At 39.1% G+C, this 17,821-nt stretch overlaps 1 protein-coding gene across 1 annotated transcript; it reads left to right on the forward strand.

The window, feature by feature from the left end:
• Positions 1 to 16,481: 16,481 nt before the first annotated feature.
• LOC136172039 (olfactory receptor 4F15) lies at positions 16,482 to 17,420 on the forward strand. The gene has a single exon (XM_065941163.1). The coding sequence runs from the start codon at positions 16,482 to 16,484 to the stop codon at positions 17,418 to 17,420; it is 939 nt and encodes a 312-aa protein (XP_065797235.1).
• Positions 17,421 to 17,821: the final 401 nt, after the last annotated feature.

Raw genomic sequence — 17,821 nt, forward strand, 5'->3', positions numbered from 1 at the left:
GCTTCTTCCTTTCCTGTGTGTATCAAATATCATGCTTCTTATCTCTTATAAAGACACTTACAACTACATATACGGTGCACTTGGATGAAAAGTGAAACTGAAAGTCACTCAGTCGTGTCTGACTCTGTGACCCATGGACCATACAGTCCATGGAATTCTCCAGGCCAGAATACTGGAGTGGGTAGCCTTTCCTTTCTCTAGGGGATCTTCCCAACCCAGGGATCAAACCCAGGTCTCCCGCATTGCAGGCGGATTCTTTACCAGCCAAGCCACAAATGAAGCCTGTCTGCTTGGATAATCCAAGATAATCTCCCCATCTCAAGATCCTTAACTTAATCACATCTATAAAACCTTCCTTTATTTATTTATTTATGTCATTTTAGGTAAGGTTCACAGGTTCCAGGGATTAAGATTTATCTTTTAAGGTGGGGGAAGGGGCATTTTTTAGCCTACCACAATATATGTCTTTCCTATTCACAAGCAAATACCCTAAGAGAGTATTACACCCTTGCTGAGACCTTGCTACTCTTCCTTGCTATTCTTGGTTAATGATTTCCTTGATAGCCTTTCGGTGCTTTTCTTTCTTGATTTTTGAATGAAATTCAACATTGCTGATAACTTTGTTCTTTCGAGTGCTTGTCTTCCTGTCACTCTTGTAGCTTCCTTTCTCATCTGGCACCTTGTTGGGTTGCACCACACAGGCCTGAAAGCCCTGTTCTTGCCCAGCTTCAAGACTGAAGAGCCCTTAGTCAGCTATAGAGACACGACTGGTTAAGTGGGTTCGGGGATCTTTCACACCTGAAGCAAGGTGCTGGAGCAACACCCGACTGTGAGCAGCAGGACAAGGTGTCAAGCTGCTCCCAGGGTGGGGAGAGGGGAGATTACCAGTTATAGGGGAAATTGACATCAGATTGGCTAGTACGTTACTAGGGAAACCAGAAGAAGGGCACCCCTCTCACCACCCCTTTGATAAGCAATTGGAAATAATCATTAGCTGGGAAAGTACACAGGAAGATCATTCAGGTGAGTAGGATATAGGTGAAGTAGGCACTGGTCAAGCAGGAGACACAGAGACAGCAAAAGAACAACTGTTTTGAATCACCTGACCATACATACCTTCTTAGTATTCTCGGTCACTATTTCTTCTTAACAGTATTTATAGGGTTATAAGGCAGAAACCAAACAACATTGTAAAGCAATTATCCTCCAGTTAAAAAAAAATAAAAGACTACTTATTGGGTTTTTGTTCCTCTGACTATACCCTAAACCCTGGCATTCTTTAGGAACCTATTGCAGGCCTATTTTCTTTTCATTTTAAATAATCTCCTTGGGTGAATTTATCTTCTTCCTTGGCACTTATATCCTTGTGACACCAGAACATAAGTGTTGAACCCAAATATCATCACTAAGCTACAGCCATATGTTATATATCTAGCTGCCTCCTTCATTTTTCCACTGGGATATCTGACTAATAACTGAAACCCAACTTGTCCCAAGTTGAATTTATCACTTTTCTCTTCAAAATCAGCTTCTATACCATTTCCTGTCTTAGTAGATGGCACCACAATTCATTTAGTTTAGATATCCTCTTCACTGCTTCCTCATTCAGTCAGTTACTAAGGCCTATAATTTCTACTTCCTAAGTATTTTATTCAATTATTTCACTACTTAAAGTCACTTTTCCAGTTCAGGTACCACTATCAAGCTATTGCAATAGTCTCTGAATGGATTTCTTTGTAGGTAGGAATCCCTTCTATCCGTTCTCCATCTATCTACCAAGTATTCTTTCTAAAGGTTTTAATCACACCACTGCCTTAAACCAGTGCTCCCATTGTCCTCAGGAGGCAGTTTAAATTCCTTAACATAATTATGAGACCGTTCATGCTTGGTCCTTGTTTCAATTCAGTGAAGTCACTCAGTTGTGTCCGACTCTTTGTGACCCCATGGACTGCAGCACACCAGGCTTCGCTGTCCATCACCAACTCCCAGAGCTTACTCAAACTCATGTCCATCGAGTTGGTGATGCCAACCAACCATCTAATCTTCCATCAACCCCTTTTCCTCCCACCCTCAATCTTTCCCAGCATCAGGGTCTTTTCCAAAGAGTCAGTTCTTTGCATCAGGTGGCCAAAGTATGGGAGTTTCAGCTTCAGCATCAGTCCTTCCAATGAATATTCAGGACTGATTTCCTTTAAGATAGACTGGTGGTATCTCCCTGCTATACAAGGGACTCTCAGGAGTCTTCTCCAGCACCACAATTCAAAAGCATCAATTCTTCAGTGCTCAGCTTTCTTTACAGTCCAATTCTCACATCCATACATGACTACTGGAAAAACCATAGCTTTGACTAGATAAATCTTTGTTGGCAAAGTAATGTCTCTGCTTTTTAACATGTTGTCTATATTTGTCATAGCTTTTCTTCCAAGGAGCAAGCATCTTTTAATTTCATGGCTGCAGTCACCATCTGCAGTGATTTTGGATTCCAAAAAACTAAAGTCTCTCACTGTTTCCATTGTCTCCCCATCTATTTGCCATGAAGTGGTGGGCCAGTCCTTGTTTAGTCTTCAACCTTTTCTTTTCCCCTCCCCCATCTCAACTTTATGCTCTTTTTTCTTGGAAACCATTGAAGGATTTCAGGCAGAGTGATGACAGGATACTAGCTTCAGCCTAAATGTATGTTTCTGACTTCTGTCTGAGGAAAAGATTTGAGGGGATAAGAACAGGATGAGGGCAACCAATTAAAGACTTGCTATTACCCAGGGGCAATACTGTTTATAGCAATTCAGATGCTTAAATGTTGTTGAATTAGGGATGTATTTTGGAAAAAGAAATAAAGTTACTGTGAATTAGCTTTGATTACAATAGAATGTTCACATATTAAGTGAACCAACTAATTACAGAAAGGACTTTTCCTGAAGCCCTGCTGGTTTCTTATGACACAAATAATAATCACAGATGCCATATGTTCAGTTCAGTTCAGTCACTCAGTCGTATCTGACTCTTTGTGACCCCATCGATTGCAGCACTCCAGGCTTCCCTGTCCATCACCAACTCCCAGAGTTTACTCAAAGTCATGTCCATTGAGTCAGTGATGCCATCCAACCATTTCATCGTCTGTCGTCCCCTTCTCTTCCAACCTTCAATCTTTCCCAGCATCACGGTCTTTTCAAATGAGTCAGTTCTTCGCATCAGGTGGCCAAAATATTGGAGTTTCAGCTTCAACATCAGTCCTTCCAATGAACACCCAAGATTGATCTCCCTTAGTTAGTTGGATCTCCTTGCAGTCCAAGGGACTCTCAAGAGTCTTCTCCACCACCACATTTCAAAAGCATCAATTCTTCAGCACTCAGCTTTCTTTGTAGTTCAACTCTCACATCCATACATGACCACTAGAAAAACCATAGCCTTGACGGACCTTTGTCAGCAAAGTAATGTCTCTGCTTTTAAACATGCTATCTACATTGGTCATAACTTTCCTCCCAAGGAGTAAGCGTCTTTTAATTTCATGGCTGCAATCACCATCTGCAGTGATTCTGAAACCCAAAAAACAGTCTGTCACTGTTTCCAGTGTTTCCCCATCTATTTGCCATGAACTGATGGGACCTAATGCCACGATCTTAGTTTCCTGAACGTTGAACTTTAAGCCAACATTTTCACTCTCCACTTTCACTTTCATCAAAAGGCTCTTTAGTTCTTCTTCACTTTCTGCCATAAGGGTGGTGTCATCTCCAAGGAAACCAGATCTGAAAGAGATACGTGTACTCCAGTGTTCATTGCAGCACTGTTTATAATAGCCAGGACATGGAAGCAACCTAGATGCCCATCAGCAGACGAATGGATAAGGAAGCTGTTGGAATATTACTCAGTCATTAAAAAGAATTCATTTGAATCAGGTCTAATGAGATGGATGATATTGGAGCCCATTATACAGAGTGAAGAAAACCAGAAAGATTAACACCAATACAGTATACTAATGCATATATATGGAATTTAGAAAGATGGTAACGATAACCCTATATGCAAAACAGAAAAAGAGACACAGATGTACAGAACATACTTTTAGACTCTGTGGGAGAAGGCAAGGGTGGGATGTTCAGAGAGAACAGCATTGAAACAAGTATACTATCAAGGGTGAAACAGATCACCAACCCAGGTTGGATGCATGAGACAAGTGTTCAGGGCTGATGCACTGGGAAGACCCAGATGGATGGGATGGAGAGGGAAGCGGGAGGGGGGATGCGGATGGAGAATACATGTAAATCCATGGCTGATTCATGTCAATGTATGGCAAAAAAAACCCTACAATATTGTAAAGTAATTAGCCTCCAACTAATAAAAATAAATGAAAGAAAAAAAAAAGAGTGGTGTCATCTGCATATCTGAGGGTATTGATGCCTCTCTCAGCAATCTTGATTCCAGCTTGTGCTTCTTCCAGACCCGTGTTTCTCATGATGTACTCTTCACATAAGTTAAATAAGCAGGGTGACAATATACAGCCTTGATGTACTCCTTTTCCTATTTGGAACCAGTCTGTTGCTCCATGTGCAGTTCTAACTGTTGCTTCCTGGTCTGCATACAGATTTCTCAAGAGGCAGGTCAAGTGGTCTGGTATTTCCATCTCTTTCAGAGTTTTCCACAGTTTATTATGATCCACACAGCAAAAGGCTTTGTCATAGTTAATAAAGTAGAAATAGATGTTTTTCTGGAATTCTCTTGCTTTATTGATGATCCAGTGGATGTTGGCAATTTGATCTCTGGTTCCTCTGCCTTTTCTAAAACCAGGTTGAACATCTGGAAGTTCAGGGTTCACATACTATTGAAGCCTGGCTTGGAGAATTTTGAGCATTACTTTACTAGCGTGTGAGATGTAATTTTCCAGTGGTAAAATTGTGTATGGATGTGAGAGTTGGACTATAAAGAAGGCTGAGCGCTGAAGAATTGATGCTTTTGAACTGTGGTGTTGGAGAAGACTCTTGAGAGTCCCTTGGACTGCAAGGAGATCCAAGCAGTCCATCCTAAAGGAACTCAGTCCTGGGTGTTCATTGGAGGACTGATGTTGAAGCTGAAACTCCAATACTTTGGCCACCTGATGCAAAGAGCTGACTCATTTGAAAAGACCCTGATGTTGGGAAAGATTGAGGGCAAGAGGGGAAGGGGATGACAGAGGATAAGACGGTTGGATGGCATCACTGACTCGGTGGGCATGGGTTTGGGTAAACTCCGGGAGTTGGTGATGGACAGGGAGGCCTGGCATGCTGCAGTTCATGCGGTTGCAAAGAGTTGGACATGACTGAGCACCTGAACTGAACTGAGATGTAATAGCAGACAATCATTGTACATCCCTGTTGTATAAGGCACTACTAGGTGGAATATATAAAATATAAAATGGACAGATATCATATGCCTTCTACACAGATGTTTATATGGTGATGGCCACAAATGTTTTCAGTTGTAAATGAACGATTTTATAGAGGAACCTTCCCCATATTAATTCATACACTTTATAAACCTAGACTTTGACTATCTTTTGGTTGGTAAAGAGAATAATATTTGAAAGAAAGTGAAAGTGTTAGTCATTCATTCATGTACAACTCTTTTTGACCTATGGACTGTTATTGCCCACCAGGCCCCTCTGTCCATGGGATTCTCCAGGCAAGAATACTGGAGCAGTTTCCCATGCCCTCCTCCAGGGGATCTTCCCAACCCAAGGATGGAACCTAAGTCTTTTATGTCTCCTGCATTGACTGCTGGGTTCTTTACAACTATTGCCATCATTTTAATAAATGTATCACACACTATTTAATAAACAGGTACAGAAATCAAGTTTAAAAATAAAAATAAGGCAATCAAAACACCAAGCTGTAGGATCCGCTGAGTACATGTGTGTCACATTTACCGTGACACTCCAAGTCTCATATTTTTCTGACCTGCTTGAGAAGCAGGAAGTTAGTCTTTTCCTGGATCCTCTCCTCCACGTGTTCTCTCCAGAGCCCTCCAGGTACTCTGGGATAAAGATGCTCACCTGAGAGGTGTAGGCCCTTTGTTCTGTTGGCCATGCTGGAGCCATTACTTCACTTCAAGGGCAGAGGCCAGTCTGTGATACATGGCTCTCCTTGACCCACTGCCCTCCTTTTACAAACTTGCTGATCCCTGAGTTGCCCATATGTCATGGCCTGAGCCTTTGTGGCCTTCTCTGTCCTGCCCACCCTTTGGCCTGATTTATGTTTCTCATAGCCGCTTCTGGAGGAAGGGATTGCCATGGAGCAGACTGGGGCTCTGGTTGTGCAGGTCTTTCATTTGCCTCACAGTCCCATCATTTTCAGAGAACACAAGGATGTGGAGGACTCTGAGGACAGTGTGGGAAAGGATAGAGAAGCCTCACTAGAGAGTGGTCAGCCATGCCTTCACTCTGCACTAGTAGTTACTGCCCACTCTACTCCCCACCAGGCCTTGACACTTAGTCGGGCCTACTCTGCCAGATGTCTTTTACTTTTATTAATATGATGACATTCTCTCCAATGCACCACACAGCTTTCCTATGGACATTCAAGCTCATCAGACAATCATCTGTGTATGTCCAATCTCATTTGTTGATGGTGACAAGTTTTCCCAAGGACCTGTAGACTCCTTTCAAACCAAGTAATGCTACCATATCTCTGCTTTAGTAGACAGTTGGGAGGCTGGTTGGCCCCAGGTACAGAGGGTTCTAGGTCTATAGCTCAACTGAATCTCATATATAGTGACAGGATAGAAACTTACTTAAAAAATTAAAATCAATTATTACAAATCTGTTGAATCTAAGACAAAAGCAGGAATGGAAGACAACTGATGATTCTTTGAATTAGTAAAAATTGGAGCAACAGCACCTTCAAGTCTTCTAGGACATATATCAATTCCCATGTTAAACTGATTTCTGAGACTTAGCCGATCAATACAACTCAAAGTGGGTAGTTATGTAGTTCCTAGTTGATTGACTAAACATACATACAATATTTTTCACCTCTTCCTGCCAAGAGGTGTAGTCTATTTTCTCACCCTTAAATCTTGGCCTGGTCTTCTGCCTTGTTGTGACAAATAGAATGTGGCAAAAATGATGTTGCATGAATTCCAGAATTTAGGTGTAGTTTGCTTTGCAGCATCTGCTTTTGCCCTCTTGCAGTGTTCCTCATCACCAAGTAAGGAAGTTTGGCAGGACAACTGAATGATAAAAGATCCCTTGGAGAGACTGTTGTAGCTAAAAGTCACCATTAAGGGCCCCAGAGATGTGAATGGCACTGTCTTAAATCCTTCAAGCCAAGTCAAGCTGCCAGGTAACAGATGTTCCATAACTGCATGGTATAGACACTGACCCATCATAACATGGGCTTTCCAGAGTTGGAACAGGGTCCTGAAGAATCTTGCTTTTACAGGCACTAACTTTTAGTAGAGAATTCATAAGGAATTCTGAGGAAAGATCTTGGTGACATGTGGAACTTGAAAGGACTTGTGACAGTGGTTATACTCTAATTAGTGGGCACATATTATAGAATTTTAACAATGACTTTAATCAAACAACTGTGTTCCAGCTGAATATTAACATTGTTGCCATTTATGCATTGAAGAAATTGGAGGAAGAGTCATCCAATACTTGTGCAGTCTTATGCAGCAGCTTGAAAACACTGGAGGTAACCTGGGTGTCTGTCATTAGGTAATCAGACAGACAAAAAGTAGTGCATACCCACTGTGGATTACTATGCAGTATTTGGAGTAATGGACTGAATATAGCATACTATAGCATAGCGTATAGTAATGGACTGAACATAGCAACATGGGCTAAGTGAACAAAGAATCGGAGCAATATGTACAAAAATCTTTTATATGTAGATACATACAAAGCAATATACATGTTTTAGGGTAACACATACAATACTGATATATTTTTAAAACACTAGAAATGGTTTTTCTCAGGCAAAGGGACTGAAAATGGAGTTTAAAGGAAATAAAAAAGAAAAGCAAGCCCTTTGTAAACCAATGCTGATAATGTACTATGAACTGAGGAGCGTGATTACCTCATTGTCTGTACCTGAGCCTGAAGACAGAGGGAAATAAGTCCTGCTACTTCCTCTTAATATTTTGAAGTCAACTTTTTTACTCATATTATTTCTACCTCCAAATGACAGGTACAGTAAAGGACAATGGAATTATTCCAATGACTGGATTTTTTTGTTAAGTTCAACAAATAAATATTAGGCCTTCTAGATGGCAGGAGAGGTCTATATAGTCAAAGCTATGGTTTTTCTAGTTGTCTTGTATGGATGTGAGACCTGGACCATAAAGGAAGCTGAGCACTGAAGAATTGATGCTTTTGAATGGTGGTCTTGGAGAAGACTCTTTTAAGAGTCCCTTGGACTGCAAGAAGATCCAACCAGTCCACGCTAAAAGAAATCAGTCCTGAATATTCATTGGAAGGACTGATGCTGAAGCTGAAGCTCCAATCCTTTGGCCACCTGATGCAAAGAACTGACTCAGTGGTAAAGACCCTGATGCTGGGAAAGATTGAAGGCAGGAGGAGAAGGGGACAACAGAGGACGAGATGGTTGGATGGCATCACCAACTCAATGGACATGAGTTTGAGTGAGCTCTGGGAGTTTGTGATGGACAGCGAAGCCTGGTGTGCTGCAGTCCATGGGGTTGCAAAGAGTCAGACACAACTGAACTGACTGACTATACAAGTTGCTTTGGAAGAAACAAATATGAGTTAGAGAAAAACCTTCTTATAATGTGGTAAACGTATTTATAAAAGTCACATTACAAAGCTATTTTTAGACTCACCTGGCAGTGCAGGGGTTGGAATCCACCTGCCAACTCAGGAGATATGAATTTGGTTCCTGGTCTGGGAAGATTACACATGCCATGGAGCAACTAGGCCCATGCACCACAACTACTGAACCTGTGCTTTAGAGCTCACAAGCCGCAGCTACTGAAGCCAACATGCTTTAGAGCCTGTGATCCACTCTAAGGGAAGCCGCCACATTAAAAAGCCCACACACTGCAAGTAAGAGTAGTCCCTGCTTGCCTCAACTAGAGGCAAATGAAGACCCATTGTGAAGACACAAAGCAATGAAGACCCAGTGCAGCCAAAATAAATAAATAATTAAAATTATTTTTAAAGTATTTTAAATTAATTTTTCTAATTTATTCTTTCACTTACCTAATTTATGAATGCATAGAGAAAATTTATATTTATGAGATTGTTTCATATTATTTGTATGAATTTCTTGGAAAATGACTATCATCAAATTACCAAGGGAGTCTTTCACTTACCATAATAGGATTTAAATTGGCAAGTAAAATGATTTTTATTGTTTAGTAAAATAATACTTATTTTCTTAATATTCCAATGTCTTCCCTTCCTTCTATGAGTCATTATCAACATTTTCCCCTTTGTTGCTTTAATCACTATGAATATATATTTTTAGAAGACAATTTCCTTGACATACTGACTTTAGTTTTACAATCCCAGGACACTATAACATTATTTGGTCACTACCCTCTAGTGCAGTTAATTAGCTATTTTTTCCATTTTTAGAAACATTTTATATACCTCTGTGTGCTTCAGATAATAATCTGTGAATAGCTACAAGGCTTCCCTTGTAGGATAGATGGAGTGAAGCTGACAACAGGAGGAATATATTAAACTAGATAAACTTCAGTGACAAGGAAAACTCAGGTAACAGTTTGATTTCTGTACACATCATTTAAGCTTCGGCCTGGAGCCAGGAAGAAACAGGTGGTGGTGGTGAGATGATGAGCACTACAGAATAAATACGAATGCTTGTGAATATGACTCTTTGACTCTTTGCAACCCCATGGACTGTAGCCTACCACGCTCCTCCACCCATGGGATTTCCCAGGCAAGAGTACTGGAGTGGGTTGCCATTTCCTTCTCCAGAGGATCTTCCCCAAAGAACAGGAATTAACCTTAATGTTTAACTAGGACTTGAAAGTGACTTGGAGATCCAAAGGTGCAACTGAAGACACATCACAGAGTCTGGAGTCCACACTGTGATCAGGACTAGGACACAGTTTGGATTGTTAACTTTTAACAAGGATCTTCAGGAAATCTATTAGCACTGAAAGTAAAGGCAAATATGCTTTTTTTCTTCCTAACAAGCTTGTTGTCTGTTTTACTTTTTTTTTTTTTTTTTACTTTTATCTTTAAAAAGCTAAAATCTAAAGAAGAAGAAGTTCATTGGGTACTATTGATAGTGTTAATCATTCAGTCATGTCTGACTCTTTGCCACCCTATGGACTATAACCTGCCAGGCTCCTCTGTCGATGGGATTATCCCAGCAAGAATACAGAGTGGGTTGCCATTTCCTTCTCCAGGGGATCTTCCCAACCCAGGGATCGAACCCGGGTCTCCTGCATTGCAGGCAGATTCTTTATCATCTGAGACACAAGTGAAATGTTAAAAAACAAAAAAAAACCCTAAATTCATTGAATCAGGTGAGGAAAGAATGATTGAAGACTTGCTTAGAAGAAAAATATCTATAAATCTAATTCACCCTAAACTATAATAATGTAGTGTCAGTTAAAATTAGGTCATGAAAAAAAAGAGGAAAAAGCTACAAAACTAAATGAATAATGCTTAGAAACCAGCAATCAAATCTTCTGTTTTTATTTTTGTGTTTTAAACATTTATTTGAATTCTTTCTAGGTCACTATTTTTTGGTAGTGAAATGAGGGCAGTTAGAGTCACAAAGACAATGGAATAGAAGATGGATCCTGTGAAGAAAGACCAAAGGAATTGCTGTGATTAAAACTAGAGAACACAGATGAGTTATCTTCATTTGCTTTGACCATATTCAAGGATATTAAACATTTATCTGAAAGAGTTTCTGACACCTTCTTTATATTCACAGAGAAAGAATTAAGTGGGCATTGTCTTAATTGAAAGGATGAGAGATTTTCTTTTTGTAAGAAAGAACATTTGGACTACAATGTTAATAAAAAGCAGGAAATTTTGTAAACTGAGGAAGACCTGACATGTCCTGGATGGAGAAACTAAAGGAAGGAACTGGGTCAAAACATATTTTTAGATCTCTTAAGACTGGCTGATTTTATTAATTGGTCATAATGAGTATCTCTCTGTTTCCTTCCAAAAATTTTAAGTGGGTTCTAAGTGTTGTCCAATTCTACTTCCATATAGATCAAGACATTTAAATGATGATTATATCAAATGCTGCAGAATCTGGATTTGTCACGTATCATAATAACTTAAGTGCATGTGTGCTCAGTCAGTAGGTCGTGTCCGGCTCTTGTGACTCCATGGACTGTAGCCCGCCAGGTTCCTCTGTGCAGAACATTTCCCAGGCAAGAATACTGGAGTGGGTTGCCATTTCCTTCTCCAGAGGATCTTCCTGACCCAAGGATCAAACCCACATCTCCTGCATTGGCAGGTGGATTCTTTACCTCTGAACCACCTGGGAAGCCCTAATTATTCAAGTCTAAATAAATAATAACCATAATTCGCGTCATTATAGTTCTTGAAAGTAATAGTCAGACCAAAACTAGAGAATTCAAAGTGGTGTATCTTCTAAAGAAAATGGTCTTAGGAGAGCACATACTTATTCCATGCGAGGTCCGGCATATCTGAAAGTGACCAAGCGCCCAGAACCTAGCATCTCCTGCTAGAAGCCATTCAGAGACTAAACTATAACTCAAAGACGTTAGATGAATAGTCAAAAAATTTGAAGCGTTGAAGACAGGAGCTGCGCAAGTTTCCAGATATGCTGACATTTGCTGTTTGTATTATTTTGTTTTCTTTGCTCTTGAAGGAACTTTAAAGTAGATGCAGTTTGTCTCTGATCTCATTTCTCCTTTTCCTAGCTGTCATTCCTGTCTCCTGCTGAGCTCATCTGCTCTTTCCCTGCCTTATGCAGCAACCTATTCAAGCTAATCCTTCTCGGATGATGAATTAGTATTAAAATGGATCACTTATTTCTTCATTGTCAATACTCTCATGTCTCGCATACATAAGATCTCAGCTAAGGAAAGTTATCTGGTAACTTATTTGTTTTGTCTGTAATAGCTTAATAAAGCACTCTCCTCTTAGTAATGTAATTAAAACTAGGGAATTCAGTATGTTATCCCAAAAGAAAGCAGTTCTTAAACTAGGTTTCTAGTAGAAAACAACCTGGGTCCTGGGGTTTTTAAGATCATGCATCTGAACAACCTCCCATTGTACCATTTCTTCCTTTTTATTATAATTTTTCATCTAACTGACCACCGCCTGGTCTCCTACTGCATTCAACAGATCAGTTTTGCTTTGCATTTCTTTTTCTCATCTTTCTTTCATTTTACTTCTGAATTATTAAAAGCATTAAACTTATTTTTTTTAAAGTCCTTCCTGTCCTCTGACTAGACTCTCTCTTGGTATAAACTTCACACAGAATCTCTGTTTGTTTGTTTGTTTTTTTCTGAATGACCCAACAAATCATCTTCTAACTTTCTAACTCTATTTCTTAAAGTTCATTAATAGTCAAATTTGCCACCACTCCTTTTGCTATTCTCATTTGTATTTTTTACTATTGAAATTTCAATTTGGAGGAAGCACTACTTATATTTTCACTTCCTAGTGTATTCTCATTTTTACCCCTACCTCATGGAAGTCTTAAAATATTTTGCTTAGAAGCATTTTTTCCCCTTAGTGGTCAGAAGGAATTCTTTCTGCATTACTTTTCTTCCCATTTCATAGATAAATTGTGATTAGTTAGTTCATATTATGGAGATTTGTTTAGAAGTCATAAAATGGCTTATGCAGCTCTTAAAGTTGTTCTGATAACTTTATGGTCCCATTTTACATATATTCATTTTCTTACTTCATTATGTTATTCCACATAATTGATATCTACTCTTTTATCTTTATTTTATTCTAATAGCAGAGTACATGGTACCTATAGATGCTACATAAATTATATTTGTTAAATGAATGAGTGAATAAGCCAAGAAATCCAGCCAGCAGCATTTTTGAGTAGCTTTTCAATCAGTCCAAAGGATTATAATTCATCAATCCTACCTCAAGTTTTATAATATATTCACAGAGAGAAAATTCATGCATATTTATTAGAAAACTGCTGAAAATTAGTGTGATAGAAATTATAGATGTGAAGATTCAGATAAAGAAGATAAAAGAAGCAGTCAGAAAACTGAAGAGAAACTTCCTGAAAATTGAGCTAAAAACAGATATAGTGTTTGATAATCTCAGGTATTTAATGACATAACATTTCTTCAAATGTTCATATCCTTTCTAGAGAATGAAAATCTGTATGTAACAGACCAAAATTTCATTTCCTGTCCTGTATATGGACTCCTCAAAGGCAGGAATTCTTGTCAATGCCATATCCCCAGTGACTGGAATAGTGCCTGGCATTCTGAGCACTCAAAAACAGTTATTGAATTAATGAATAAAAATCACTCAGAGAACCACTCAGAAGTCAATCATATACCTACTTGTCCAAGAACATATTGGTTGAGTGATCATCCTACGTTCCCTATCATTGTTGAATATTAGTTATTCAGGCTCAGTCCTGAATATAGTCAGAATCAGAAATCACTTACATGTAGTTTCAGGGGAAAAGTCAAGATGCACAATTTGTACCTCCTCCTTCAATATCTCAATATTTAGGGGAAACAGATTTTCCTTTTTCTTCTAAATTATTTGTTCACATGTAAGAAAGTTGTGGTATACAGAATATTGTAATGGTCCCCAAAGATGTCCAAGTATTAGTCTCTGGACTTGTGAACATGTTACCTTATGTGGAAGAAAAGACTTCACATCAGAGTCAGGGAGGAGATGTGATGACAGAGGCAGAGTTTGGAGTGATGCACTTTGAAGAGGGAAGAAAGGGTCATGAACCAAAGAATGCAGAAAACCCTGGAAAAGGCAAGGAAATTGATTCTCTCCTAGATTCTCAGAAAGAATGCAACTCAGCCAACACCTTAATTTTTAGCTTGGAAGATCCATCTCAGTTCTCTCATCTCCAGAACTGTTAGATAATACATTTGTGTTTTTCAGCCACTAAGTTCCTGGTAATTTGTTACAGGAGACATAGGAAACTATTAAAATGCAATGAATTTTCAACCAGTCAGGGATTCTTGACCCTAGTATAAACTCTCCCACCAGTCACATTTGTGATAATAAAACAGTAACTTCCTATATCTCATTCTGTATAAATTGCTTCACTGATGAAACAGATGTTTTACTAAATCAGGAACACCTCATTAAATAGTGGAACTCTGATAGTCTATCTCTGGCAGTTCTTCCTTCTGAAGGATTGTAGTTTTTGTCTTTACCTCCCCATGCTGGGATCTGGTGCATATCCTTTTGTTCTTTTTCCGGAATTTAAAACTCAATTATCCCCCTCTCTCAATAAAGACACAGACACTGTCTGACTCTTCACCCAGTATTTTATTTCTGTCACTCTTTAACCATTCCAAATGTGTTTTAAAAAAGAAATGTGACTGTCTTTATGAGGCAGAGTTATCTTTGAGAATACAATGAGTGTGCATCATTTATAAGGTAAAATGTTTTTTTCATTTTGAGATGTATCAAAGGCCTTTATTGCCTATCTTAAATCGAGAATTGATATCCTATATTAGAAGTTTGGAACCAACCTGTTCATTCCCTACTCAGTTTTTCCATCCTGATCCTTTTCCCCTTTTGTAATCATAAGAGTTTGTTTTCTTTGTCTTTGAGTCTATTTCTGTTTTGTAAATCAGTTCATTTGTATCATTTTTTAGGTTCCATATGTAAGTGATGTCATATATTTCTCTTTCTCTGTATGACTTACTTCACTTAGTACAATAATCTCTAGCTTCATCCATGTTGTGGGAAATGGCCCTATTTTTCATTCTTTTTTATGACTATTATTCCACTGTACATATGTATCACATCTCCATGTCTTCTTTGTCCATTCATCTGTCAATGGACATTTAGATTGTTCCATGTCTTGGCTATTGTGACTAGTGCTAAAATGGACATTGGAATGCATGTATCTTTTCAAGTTAGAGTTTTCTTTGGATATATGCCCATGAGTGGAATTACTGGATCATGTGGCAACTCTCTTTGTTTTTAAGGAAACTTCACACCATTCTCCATAGTGGCTGCACCAATTACATTGTCACCAACAGTGAAGAAGTGTTCCCTTCTTTCTCCAGCATGTATTATTTGTAGACTTTGATGATGGCCATTTTTGATATGCTTCTTTGATTCAACAAGTGTGAAGAACTCATTAAGTACCTGGTTGTGTTACTCATTATTGGTGACTCTGATGGAGTTGAGGATTACTCAGATGAACCAGACATTATTCCTGTACCCAAGGACTATGTTTTGATAAAGAGATGAATATTTATACAATCGTGAGACAGTGAAATAAATGCTAATAGTGCAGAGGGAGTATAGAGACTTGGGCAATTTGGAAGATTTCACAAATAAGGGAGAATTTGAGCTGGGATATTTATAATTGGATTTTGTGACTTGAAGAATAAAATGAAATTTTGAAAAAGAGAGGCCTAAGTCCTTCTGATCAAGCCTTCCCTCCAAAAAAGGAACATTCTGAAGGTTCATCTCGGCTCAGATGGTAAAGCGTTCACCTGCAATGCAGGAGACCTGAGTTCAATCCCTGGGTTGAGGAGATCCCCTGGAGGAGGGCGTGGCAACCCACTCCAGTAGTCTTGCCTGGAGAACCCCCATGGACAGAGAAGCCTGGTGGGTTACAGCCCATGGGTCACAAAGATTTGGACACAACTGAGCAACTAAGCCCACATTGCTCTAATTGAGTGATACGATTGACAGAACAGAGACTCAGAAAGCTGTATGCTGTACATGAGGAATTGTTAGGTGGCTCGTATGAATTGGGCTTCCCCTGTGGCTCAGTTGGTAAAGAATCCATCTGCAATGCAGGAGACCTGGGTTCAATCCCTGGGTTGGGAAGATCCCCTGGAGAAGGGAAAGGCTACCCACACCAGTATTCTGGCCTGGAGAATTCCATGACTGTATAGAGTCAGACATGACTGAGTGACTTTGACTTTCACTTTCACTTTCTTATGAATGGCTGAAATCATATTCATTCATAAGAAATCATGATCAAAAGAGTTTGAAGATGACTTATATGTTATTGAAGTAGAACACACCAGGCACCAGGAAATAGGAAATATCCATGTTTTACTAGGAGAAAGCAGAAGGGCAAGAGGTCCAGAGGAAGAATAATTTAATAGTAGTAGTTTTGAAATTCATAATGCCATATGGGAACCATAGTATTCCTCTAAGCAGAGTCAGGTGTGCATGTAGTGAAGACTGGTTGTGTGAGATGTTAACATGATAATTTTCTCATGGACTGGAGGCTTTATTTCTCAAATACCAATATTGTCTAGGCAATGCTTGTTCATTTTCCTTCTTCCTTTAGGTAAAGTGAAAAGTGATCCTGGTGTCTGGGGCAATGGATGTAATGAATCAATCCATAGTATCAGAGTTCATATTCCTGGGATTCACCACTTCATGGGAGATCCAGCTCCTCCTTTTTGTCTTCACCTTTTTGTTCTACTCGGCAAGCATGATGGGAAACCTTGTCGTTGTATTCACTGTAGCCTTGGATTCTCATCTGCACTCCCCCATGTATTTCCTCTTGGCTAACCTCTCAGTCATTGACATGGTATTTTGCTCAATCATAGTCCCTAAGATGATTTGTGATATTTTCAAGGAGCATAGATCCATCTCTTTTTGTGGATGTATTACCCAGATCTTCTTTAGCCATGCTGCTGGGGGCACTGAGATGGTGCTGCTCATCACCATGGCCTTTGACAGGTGTGTGGCCATATGGAAGCCTCTCCACTACCTGACCATCATGAGTCCAAGAATGTGTCTACACTTTTTAGTCACTTCCTGGACCATTGGCCTTATACATTCATTGGTTCAATTGGTTTTTGTAGTAGATTTACCATTTTGCGGTCCTAATGTGTTAGATAGTTTTTACTGTGACCTTCCTCGGCTCCTCAGACTTGCCTGCACAAACACCCAAGAACTGGAGTTCGTGGTAACTGTCAATAGTGGGCTCATTTCTGTGGGCTCCTTTGTCTTGCTGGTCGTTTCCTACATCTTCATTCTGTTCACTGTTTGGAAACATACTTCTCGTGCGTTATCCAAGGCTCTTTCCACTTTGTCAGCTCATATTACTTTGGTGGTTTTGTTCTTTGGGCCACTAATGTTTTTCTACACCTGGCCTTCTCCCACATCACACTTAGATAAATATCTTGCTATTTTTGATGCATTTATCACTCCTTTTCTGAATCCAGTCATCTATACATTCAGGAACAAGGAGATGAATGTGGCAATGAGGAGACTGTGCAGTCGTCTTGTGCATTATAGAAATATTTCCTGATTGAATTGCTATGAAGATATGGAACTATAGATTCTCTCTCATGCTGGTTTCAGAAAAGACATAATGCAAATTCAGAGAAATATTCAAAATTTATGCAGTGTTGTCTACCTAGAAATACATTGCTTATTAAATTATGATATCTATTTCATCATTAAATTATAAATCCTGTCATTCTTTGAAACTCTGTACATCAAAGTGTTAAAAACCAAATCATATGACCTTTGTAATCTGTCTGGTCCTAAGAGAGTACCATGTAAATGAGCAAATAATGATATTTTATCTTTTCCTTTTATTGGCCAATTATTATATTGATAGACAAACTGGGCATTTTTATTTTCTTTCATCTACTTACTGCCAATCTTGATTTTCTTTATCGTTGTTCCTACTCTCCTTACTTCCCC

Source organism: Muntiacus reevesi, chromosome 7, assembly GCF_963930625.1.
Source record: "Muntiacus reevesi chromosome 7, mMunRee1.1, whole genome shotgun sequence".
NCBI classification, from domain to species: domain Eukaryota; kingdom Metazoa; phylum Chordata; class Mammalia; order Artiodactyla; family Cervidae; genus Muntiacus; species Muntiacus reevesi.

Excerpts from the sequence above, each read along its gene's own strand:
- LOC136172039 (XM_065941163.1), top strand. The coding sequence starts at position 16,482 with ATGGATGTAATGAATCAATCCATAGTATCAGAGTTCATATTCCTGGGA.